Source organism: Leishmania mexicana, chromosome 16 (assembly GCF_000234665.1).
Source record: "Leishmania mexicana MHOM/GT/2001/U1103 complete genome, chromosome 16".
NCBI lineage: Eukaryota > Euglenozoa > Kinetoplastea > Trypanosomatida > Trypanosomatidae > Leishmania > Leishmania mexicana.
In genome coordinates, this window is record NC_018320.1 from 632,897 (window position 1) to 643,394 (window position 10,498).

At 60.5% G+C, this 10,498-nt stretch overlaps 3 protein-coding genes across 3 annotated transcripts; all 3 read left to right on the forward strand.

Annotated features, from left to right (window-relative positions):
• Positions 1-593: 593 nt before the first annotated feature.
• On the forward strand, positions 594-4,301 carry LMXM_16_1550 (conserved hypothetical protein; the record flags this gene model as incomplete). Its single annotated transcript, XM_003873796.1, has 1 exon — positions 594-4,301. The coding sequence occupies one exon, from the start codon at positions 594-596 to the stop codon at positions 4,299-4,301; it is 3,708 nt and encodes a 1,235-aa protein (XP_003873845.1).
• Positions 4,302-5,602: 1,301 nt separating this feature from the next.
• On the forward strand, positions 5,603-7,681 carry LMXM_16_1560 (conserved hypothetical protein; the record flags this gene model as incomplete). Its single annotated transcript, XM_003873797.1, has 1 exon — positions 5,603-7,681. The coding sequence occupies one exon, from the start codon at positions 5,603-5,605 to the stop codon at positions 7,679-7,681; it is 2,079 nt and encodes a 692-aa protein (XP_003873846.1).
• A 920-nt stretch (positions 7,682-8,601) lies between these two features.
• On the forward strand, positions 8,602-9,627 carry LMXM_16_1570 (conserved hypothetical protein; the record flags this gene model as incomplete). The annotated part of the gene is made up of 1 exon (XM_003873798.1): positions 8,602-9,627. One exon carries the CDS (start codon positions 8,602-8,604, stop codon positions 9,625-9,627), a length of 1,026 nt encoding a protein of 341 aa, XP_003873847.1.
• Between the last annotated feature and the right edge of the window lie 871 nt (positions 9,628-10,498).

Genomic DNA, 10,498 nt, shown 5'->3' on the forward strand with positions numbered 1-10,498 from the left:
ACTTTACGTGCGGCTAGCGGGGAGGCGGGTACCTCTTGTACGCATCGCGTTGTCAGCCGGCACGAAGTTGTTGCCCCCCTCTTCTTTTTCCATCCCCCTCTTCGCCCTTATCCCCCCTTGTCACTCTTAAGTTCGGCGCACACGAAAGTCGGAAGGGCGCACGCACCGTGCTGTCATCTATGGTTCCACAGGTTGCGTGCGGCGTGCGGTTTGAGCTTAACCTTTCCGCGCCTTTCACCGTTTCGCTTCGCTGCGGTGAAGCCGATGCGTCGGTTGGGCGAGTGGGCTGCGCAGCTTACCCACTTTCCTCGCTGTTCTCCCAATGTACGCGACTGCATTCGCCTCTCTTGTCGCCTTCACTTGCTGCTCTTTCCTCTTCTCCTCCCCCCAACGTAGCAGTGGCCCACCCTCATCCGTTTCCCCCTCCCAAATAGCAGCTCGCACGACGCGGGGCTTCTGTTGCCCGCCGGCGAAGTCATTCCCTCTTCACGGGTGCTACTGTGAAGTTTGATAGCAGTGGCGGTCGTTGGCACCGTTGCTCGGTTGTGCTGTCTTTTCGTCTGCCTGTTTCAGTCTTTGCGACGTGGGAAACCATGTCACAAAACCCGCGGATGATTGAACGCCGCGTGGTGTTCGGCGTGTGCGAGGATGTCAAGGACGGCGTGCACTACCTTGGAGAGGACTACATTGTGTGGGTTGCCGGCGAGAGTCTTGTGCTGCTCGATACACAGCAAGGCACGCAGGAGCTCGTGCAGTGCACACCCGGATGTGAGGGGGTGACAGCGATGGCTCTGGCCCCCAGTCGCCGCCTCCTGGCAGTGGCCGAGTCGGGCAAGACTCCGCTCATCGTCATTTATCTCTTCGACTCTACCGCTTCCCCACGCATCAAGCGGCGCTCGGTGCTGCACTTCTCCGACCTCGGCTCCACCGAGTTTGTCTCGCTCTCCTTTTCACAGGACGGCCGCTACCTCGTCACTCTCGGCGGCTTCCCGGAGTGGAAGTTGGTGTACTGGGACGTGGAGAAGCACAAGATGCTTGCCCACGACACGGCACTGGAGAGCGCCATAACGGCCAAGGACAGTCGTCACCTCAAGCAGTGCTCCATCTCCCCCTACGACGCTTCCCTTCTCTGCGTCACGGGGCAGGGCTGTGTGAAGTTCTTCTCCTACACGGACGGCCACCTGTTCCCCACCACCGGTGGGGTGGAGGCGCCGGATGTGCAGTACCTGGCCCACACCTGGCTGATGGAGGAGGAGAGCCGACTCGTCGTATCCACCGACAACGGGGACCTACTGCTCTTTGAGAAGCAGCAGTACAAGCACCCCCTTCCGCTTTCCCCGTCTGACGGCATCGCCATCACGGCGCTCGCGTCCTACACGAAGGGATTCGTCTGCGGCGGTGACATGGGTCTCATCACGCTGTTCGAGCGCACACTCAGCAAGGAGATGTATCGCAAGGTGCGCACGTTCCGCTTCGCCGCCGACGGGCGGTACGGCGCCGTGACGGACTTGACGACAGTATCGAAGATCGGCGCTCAGGTGCCGGTCATTCGCGCCTTCACCTTTACTCCGCCTCCAGCGGAGGAGATGCTTGGCTTTCTCACGAGCACAAAGCAGATTTACGCGCTGAATGTGCCGAACGCGGATTTCACCAAAGCCGAGGACATGGTGTTTCAGCCGGTCGGGCAGCCTTTCCACACGGGCGGCGTCGTTGCCGTGGACACGTGCGTCCAGCGGCCCCTTGTCGCCACCGCCGGCCGTGACGGCAGTGTGTTTCTGTGGAACAGCATCACCAACGTGGTGGAGATGCGCAATAGCTTCCAGGAGGAGATTGTCAGCATGGCGATGCACCCATCCGGGCTGCACATGATCATCGCCTTCGCTGACTCTATGCGTGTGTTCAACATATACGAAAAGGAATTGTGCGAGTTCAAGCGGCTCAGCATCCGCAACTGCACCGCGTGCCGCTTCAGTCACGGCGGGCAGTACTTCGCCGTTGCCAACTCCTCCATCATCCACGTGCACTACACGTACACGTGCGAGCTCCTGGGCCACTTGCGCGGGCACAACAGCAAGGTACGTAGCCTCAGCTTTGTGCCACCGGATGACACCCGCCTCATCTCGTCTGGTGCCGACGGCGCCGTCTTCGAGTTTAGCCTGTGTGACTTCCACAAGGTCCGCGACAACGTCACGAAAGCCGTGACGTATCACTGCGCTGCGGCGGATATGCACACTGTCTGGGCTGCTGGAAACGATCGAAAAATGCGGCAGATGGACCGAGCCACGATGCTGCAGACCATCGAGTACAACCTGCCCGACGCATCGATGCGGTGCATGCTGGTCAGTCAGTCGCTGAAGCTCCTCTTTGGCGGCTGCGAGGACGGCACCGTCCGTGTGTTCAACACGTACCTGGGCGAGAAGCTGAACGGACAGGGGGTGGACCGAGGTGGTGGCGGCGCCGGCGGCGGTGCAGGAGGCGGCGGTGACAGCCATCACGGCAACCCACGCATCGTGACGGCGCAACGCGACATCAAGATCGAGTCGCACGTCACTCACATTGGTATCATCACGGACATGGCTCTCTCGTACGATGAGGGCATGCTCATTACTGTTGGTGAGGACGGAATGGTAGTCTTTTGGGACGTTGTAGCCCCGCACCGTGGCGCTGTAAAGCAGGTCGAGCACATGACAGAGCTCCTTGTCGATCGCCGTGACCTGGACGCCTCCATGCAGCTCCTGCACAACCTCACCACTCAGGTGAAGGACCTGCAGCAGCGTATGGCACAGCAAAAGTTGAAGAAGGAGCGGCAGCACGAAGAGCAGATCGCACACCTCGACCGAGACTACCAGAATGAGATGCAGAAGCAAAAGGCGGAGATCGCGGCTCTCCAGGCGGCCAAAGGCGAGCAGGCCATCCGCTTCACCGAGCTTATGGCGGAGATGGAGCAAAAGTTTGCCCAGACGCTCAGCCAGGCCGAAGAGGACTATCGTTGCAAGATCGAGTCGCTCAGTAGCCGTGCCGGCCAACTGCGCCACCTCCTTGCCGAGGCGGATACGAATCACGAACGTGAGAAAGCGCGCTTGCAGGATGAGACCGACACCCAGCGCCTGGCCGACAAGCAGCGGCAGCAGAGGGAGTTTAACGCTCTCGACGAGGAGCAGTACCGCATTGCGGCCGAGAAGGAGCGCAACGACGCTGAGACGGAGGCGATGTGCGCCATAATTGAAGAGGACAATGACACCGAGATCGTGAAGGCAAAGGAGTACTACGAGAAGCGTCTCCGTGAGCAGGAGGAAGAGGCGGCAGCGCTGCAGTCGGCCAACAACGCGCTCCTCTCCAAATTGAACATGAACCGTGCTGAGCTCGAGTCCAAGATGGCCGATGTCACCGAGAAGCTACGGCAGCAAACAGTGTTAGAGTCGCACATCAACTCAGCCAAGCGCGACATCGAGGCCCTCACAAATGAGGTGCGCGAGCGAGGGGAGACGATCACCGAGAAGGAACGCCGCATTCAAGACCTGCGAACAAAGAATCAGGAGCTGGAGAAGTTCAAGTTCGTGCTCGAGTTCAAGCGCAAGGAGCTCAAGACACAGATCGAGCCAAAAGACAACGAGATCAGCGCCTCCAAGCTGAAGCTGGAGCACATGGACGCGGAGACGAGCCAGTACGAGTCCAGCAATGAGCACCTGGTCTTGCAGATCAAGAGCCTGCGGCAGAAGCGAGCGGCCCAGCAGAAGGAGCTTGACGGCCTTGCGGCCCGCATAGCCGAGGCAAAGTCGCTTCAGGGCCGCATGTGGGCAGAGATCAGCGACACCTACAACGAGTATCAAGCATCGAAGGACAAAAAGCGGCTCAAGTCGATGTCGAAGGCGCTCTACGAGAACTACACAGATGGGCACAGACCAGCCAATCAGGGTCAGTTTACGTCAGCTCGGACTGCCACCGATGAGGTGAAGGACTACCACCGGGAGCGCGACCACCTGGAGGGAAACTTGGCAAGCCTAAAGAGGAAGATCGCTAAGGACGAAGAGAACCATCGCGTGGAGAAGCAGCGCATCACCACGGAGAACGTCATCCTCATCAAGGAGATCAACGACCTGCGCAAGGAGGCACGAACGGTGGCTGCAAAGGCCGGCGTGGTGCGTCCTACTGACCCCAACGGCGTCTCTGTGTACGACGAGCAGTACGCGCGTGAGGTCAGTGTGCAGCAGGCTGAGATAGTGCGGCTGCGCGCGATTGTGGAGCAGCTAGAGGCCCAGCTGAAGGCGAAGGGACTCCCGCTACCCATCACCAACGCCTAACAGGTGTGGTGGTGAGTGAGGATGCACGCACAACGTACCAACGCACTCCCTTGTCTTGCTCCCGCGCGCCTCTTTTTCTTTTGTGTCGCTGGGCTATTTGCGACGACTCGGCATTGTCGATGATCGACCCTACGCTTGTTCTTCATCTCGGTCCCTCTCTGCGCTGCGAAGGCGTGCGTCTCTGCCTTTGGATGTGAAGAAGCCGCCGCTGCTGGTGGTGGTGCGTTCGGCGATGCTGAAGCCCTCTTGCGCACTCTTTCTTGAGTCTTGCTAGCTGCCGCTTATCTTTTGCATGCGAGCAACATCTCACCTCTTTGGTGTGCGTGCGCGCTGTCGTCTTGCACATGCGCTCACGATGATACGGAGGGGGCGTCGGGGGAGGTGTGGGGGGGGCGAAGAAGTGATGACGAAGGGGTCGGACGTACCCGTGTGTGCTCACGCGCATGCGCACCCCTCTCTTCCTTCCGCCGTTTATGCTTTTTTCTATGGTGAGGCCGAAGGAGTGATGTACAGTGCCGGAAGCCTGCCTATGCCTTTGTGCACTTCATCTATGTAACGTTACGGTATGTAGATACCACCCGTCGCTGCAGGTGCTGCCATCTTGCAATCCACTCTAAAACGTCTACACACACCAGCAGCGCCTTCAGGACGAGACAGTGCTGATGGAGACTGTAGTGCTCGAGGTGGCGGAGAGTGAGCGTGTACAGATAGCCCCCCCCTTCCCCGTGAAGTATAAGAAGTGGGTGGAGGGATAGGGTGTGTCTGCGGAACTCCCAGTCCCGCTTTGCACCACACTTCTCTACTACTGTCGTGCACATTTCCGGCACACGTGCTCTCTACTTAAGATGGGCCCGAGAATGCAGCGTCGTCTCAGGCGCCATGCGCGTGAGGCACTGCTTCATGTGCGCGCTCAAGGTGCTTGCGTGTGTCGTTGCCGGGTTTCTCACGCTTCCCTCCTCGCCCCTTTTTCGTTTCTTTCCATGCGTCACCTTCCGCATCAACGCTCTGCCCTTGTCCCGCTCCTTTGTCTCCCTCTCCTTGTGCTCTGCATTACCTTCTCGCTCATCTGTGCGAGTGATCTCGTGCGTGTCGCCGACCGTGTGTGTGTGTGCATGCCACCGCTGGTCCCGCTCTCCACCCAGAGCTCACAGACATACGACTCGCCGTCTCACACATTGCAGCGAAAGCCGCCACACAATCACATAAAACAAAGCGAGCCAAAGAAGGGAGGAGGGAGAAAAGAAAACCCGTATACGCACACGGGAGCGACAAGGCTGTGCTAAGGCCGGGAGGAGGACGCGATGCTTTTCAGCACCGGCCTGTCGCGCTGCTTCGCGTCTCTTGCGGTGGCTTCGGCCTCCAGCTTTATGCAGTCTCACCCGGCGACGGAGACGGCGCTTCACACAGGGGACGAGCTGGCACTATGGATCGATGACACAGCGCCGGCGGCGAGGGCGCTCGAGGAGCACATTCAGAGTGCGGCTTACAAGGAGCTGCACCGCCCAGCTCTGACCACGTCGGCCATGGGGCTCTTCGGTGGAGAGCCTGGCTTTGAAAAGGCACACCGCGTGTGGGTGGACCCGGACCGGCCGCACATGAAGCACATGTACAATCAAACTCCGCTGGCAAAGAACCTGCGCTATACACGGTACGGCTACTTCAAGAGAGACATGCATCTGCTGGACATTGATAAGCTGGTGCGGCATGCGCGCATGCTGCCGACACCGAACCGGCTACTGACTGACTTCCTGTACCAGCGCGTGCCGCTGCCGGACAAGAGCTGCGCGGCGATTCTGCGCTATCAGAGGGACCAGCTGACGCTTGTGGCGGATTGGCAGCGCGTGGCGAGCTTCCAATGTGCGGAGGAGATCTTCGAGCGGATGGTAGTGACGAACATTCCGCCGGTCGATGTCGGGCCCGAGACGCACGCGGAGATGATCCGCTGCTGCGCTGTGTGCGGGGAGTGGGAAAAGGGCTGGAATGTGTACCTGCAGCGTGCGCGGGAGATGGAGGCAGACGCCTCCGACGATGCGGCCGACGGCTTCACGCTCACCACGTACCTGTACGACGCGGTCTTGGAGCTGTGTGTGGCGTGCCAGAAGCCGTCGCACGGCATGGCCATCATGGCGGAGGTCATTCAGCGGCATCTGCGGCCGCGTTCCTCAATGCTGGCCAAGACGATGATACTGGTGTCGATGGCTGCCGAGGAACTGCAGAAGACGCCCGCTGCATCCAGTGCGTCCGCATCGGGCGAGACGACGGAAGCGGCATCAACATCGTCGAGCGCATCACCGGATGCTCTGGGTGGAGTGAGCGGATTACCCTCAACATGGGAGGCCTACACAACTCGCGGCCTCGATACGTGGTCGCTCTATGACTTCTACTCGCTGAAGCGCAGCAGCGAGTGCGTGGAAGCCTACATGCGCATGTGCAGCATGCTGAACATGCCAACTCTCGTTCTTGAGGCACTGAGCTTTGCTGACGGCGCACAAATTCGTGTCTCACTGGAGTGCTATCATTGGGCGCTCTACTCCATCCGCCACGTCCCTGGTATGGGGGACTACGTCATCGATGTACTTGGCCAGTTGTCGCAGCGTGGCCTGACCGCAGACTACCTCCTCTTCACCATAGCGTTTCTCGACTGTGCCGCGCAGGCGGATGGTGAGCTGGCGCTGGCGGTTTACGAGCAGTTCTTTCAGCATAGCGACATCAATCCCACCCCGGAGATGGCGTTGCTTTTCTTGCAGGCCTGCACGACGTGCGACAAGCCGACAGTTCAGATGTACGCCAGCTGCGAGGCGATGATGCAGCGACTCGAGGAGGTAGGGAGCATCATCGACAATATCCTACCCATGCACGACCAGTGCATCGAGCTGGCGGCGCACGTTGGTGCGGTGAGCAGCGCCTACGGCAAAGTGAAGAAGCTTGTCAGCTATGGCAAGCCGCTTACGACGCGTATTCTCAACTCGCTGCTGCTCGCCAACGCACAGTCGGCGGAAGGCTCGCTGAGCATGACCTCCGACGTTATTCGGATGTACTCCTTGTTGGGTATCCCCTTCAACGATGATACGCTGACGTGTCTGCGCATGTGCGAGGACGTGCACGGCACCTCGGCTGAGGTGGCCTCGTTTGCCGCCGCTATCGAAGCTGCGCAAGCCGCCGCGCCGTCCGGAACGCTCGGTGAAGACGCCGAGACGACGGTTGTCGATACACCGCCGCACCGCCTGCGTCAGCTGAAGACGAAATGGCACCTGCGACCGCGTGACACGGTATTGCGTCGCTTCGGCCAGCACACCAAGCCGATGGGTCGTGAGGATGTGGGCAGCATGCTGGGCAGCGTCATTCCCTTTGGCCGGTCACCAGGCGAGCGAGCGGTCTAGAACAGATGAGAAGAAGGATCCTTATCGTAGTGGCGGCATGACAAGTTACCGTCCTATGCTCACCACCGGCTGTCGAAGCACACAGCGCCTAGCAGGAGGAGAGGGCAACGCATATGGTGCATTGCTCTCACCTGCCCGATGTTGCATGTGTATGCTTGTACGCATGTGCGCTGCTCATCCTCTTCACAGTTTCGATTTTGCGTCTCCCTCTCGCTCACCTTCTCCCCGCCCCGCAGGCGCGCGTAGGCGCGGTCTCGATCTCTCTCCTCTTTTTCTGTGTTGTGACTCGTACTTGCTAAGCCAACGCGTTCCTCTGGATGGCGGCCACGTAACTCCATCTCATCCGAGTTCTCCTCTCCCCCTCCCCCACTCCACGCTCCTCCTATATCGGTGTAACCAGCTGCAGCGCTGGCTCCCCGCGCCACTCTGGTGGAGTCGACGGGCGGTGCCAGCCCTTGCTGGGGCAGTCTGACTCACTCGTCTCAAATCAGTGCAGGAAGGGATGGAGAGGGCGGGGGGGGGGCAGCCATCGTGCTGCTGTTCGTTCCTCACCGTGCCATTATGCCATGGGCGCCTCGACGCCGTACGGCCGATTCACTGGCGCATGTGCTTATCGACGTGGTGACGTGCGTGGGAGACAGCGTCTTCTGCCCGACCTCTGTGAGATCGGGCATGACTCACCATGTATGTGCATGTGCGCCTCTCCGCCTGCCTCTCGCCACGCTGACAACTCTTCACATCAAACTTCGTCCTTGTCTCCTTTCCCTCTTGCTCGCCCAACTGCCTTTTAACCAGTGCCGTATCGCCCTCGCAGCCTCCATCGCTCTTTGGCAACACTTCCCTCCTCACGGTCGTAAAGACGTTTCCGCTAGAGACGCGGCCGCCACATCCAACCCCAGGAGTAGGGGGAGGAGGAGAGAATGCTACGCTGGGACTGGCCGCAGACGTGGAGTCTGGAGAACAGAGAGGCGATCCGGGTTGCCCTTGAGACGTCCATTCGGGGTGCGATGGCGAAGGGGGAAAGCAAAGTGGTCCGCGGCCTCGTTCACGTGGAGTTGCCGGAGATTGGGAGCACAGCGCCGCAGGTGATGCTGACGGGCATCCGCGAGCTGTCGCTGGAGCACACGGCGCTCATGGTGAAGGTGCGCTACGACGGCGAGTTCTCCCTCAAGCTGCGCGGGCTGCAGGTGAACGTTGACACCGTCGGCGCTAACTCGACGCTGAGCAGCGACCTCAGCCTCGCGATGCCCTTCTACTGCCCGCTGGAGATGACTCTGAGCGACATCCACGTGGACGGTGTGGCCTCCATCGAGGTGTTCCAGGAGATCGAGGATGTGACGAACAGCGAGGACGCGGCATTGCTGAGTCCAGACTCCACGATGGGACTTACCGGCACGCCGCGAGCCGACGAGGTGGAGTCACTCTCATCGCTCTGCCGAGTGCCGCGCAGTGCACGTTCGTATATCCTCTCAGCAACCCAGTCGAGCACGGGTCGCAGCGCACGCTCTGGCGGGTACCCAAGCTCCGGTTACGGCGTGCTGCTCGGTGCTGGCGGACGGCGAGCGATGCGGCCGCCGGAGCTCGCTCAGGGTGGCCAAGCGCCGGCTGCCCCTCCCCCCCTCATGCCCCCCCATGGCAACTCTGTTGCGACGACAGATGCCTCGGTAACGCGCAGCAGCGGCACTCATACCAGCGCAGGTCTCTCGACGGCGCCGAGCCAGTCGCGGCATTCCCTTATCGACTTGGCGAGCAAGCGCGCCATCGTGAAGAAGCGGCGGATCAAGGTGCAGCTCTTCGGCGACCCCATCAAGCGCTACAAGGTGGAGTCGAACCTTGTGGCGGTGCCGGGGGCCGGGAAGAAGGTGGAGGAGCACATTCAGGACATGCTCGAACCTCTTATCGAGCGCCTCATGGCAGAAGGCGTCACGATCGAGCTCACGCCGTGAACGCGTCGGTGTGCTTGTCGTGAGTCTGTGTGCCGGTGCGCATGCCAAGGCCCTGCTTCAGCGCAGTGGACCATGCGGCACGGTTCGCCACCCTCTTCTCTTGCCCCTCTCTGCTCTCTGCTCTTACTGAAACGCAGCTGGAAGTGCTGTGTTGCGTGGACGGCAGGACACGGTACCGTAGGGCGACGCAGCCCCCCTTCACAGGCTCCTCTCCCTCCCCCTGGCCCTTGCTGTCGGCCTCTCTGCGTTGCTGTGTCGCCCCCCCCCCCCTCCTCATACCCCGGTGATTCTCTCTGGTCCTCTTCCACTGTAAGCGTCTCTCTCTGTCCATCCCGCCAGCCTCCCTCCCGCGCCTCCGGCGCGGGTGGCAGAGAAACGACACCCAACTCGGAGTGCTTCTTAGGAGATGCACGCGTCCTTCCCATCAGGCTTACTCTTCTCGCTTTGCATCCTCCAGGTGTGCCATCGGTCGATGGAGGCGAAACCGTCGTGGAAGAGCAAGACGCAGGCGGTAAGAGCAGCCCCGAAAGAGTGGGGATGGGGCTCGCGGTGACGATGTGCACATTGCATCTCCTCCCTCTTCTACCGTTTCGCCTCTCGCCGCCCCTCTTCCCCGCCGCTGCAAAACGGGCCGATAAGAGAGATACACATCGAGCGATGTTCAAGCGGGCTGTCTTGCGTGACCTGCCACTCGCGCACGCCATGACTTGACCGTTCAAGAATGCCTCTCTGCCCCCACCGCTCTCTCGTCATCCTCGGCTTTCTCTAATCCGTTCTTCACTGCTGCCACAGATGTCCACAAGAAGGCGAGCAGTGCCCTCTCCAACACCGCGCAAAGTGCTCACAGAGTGCCGCGGGGCCCGCAACCCAT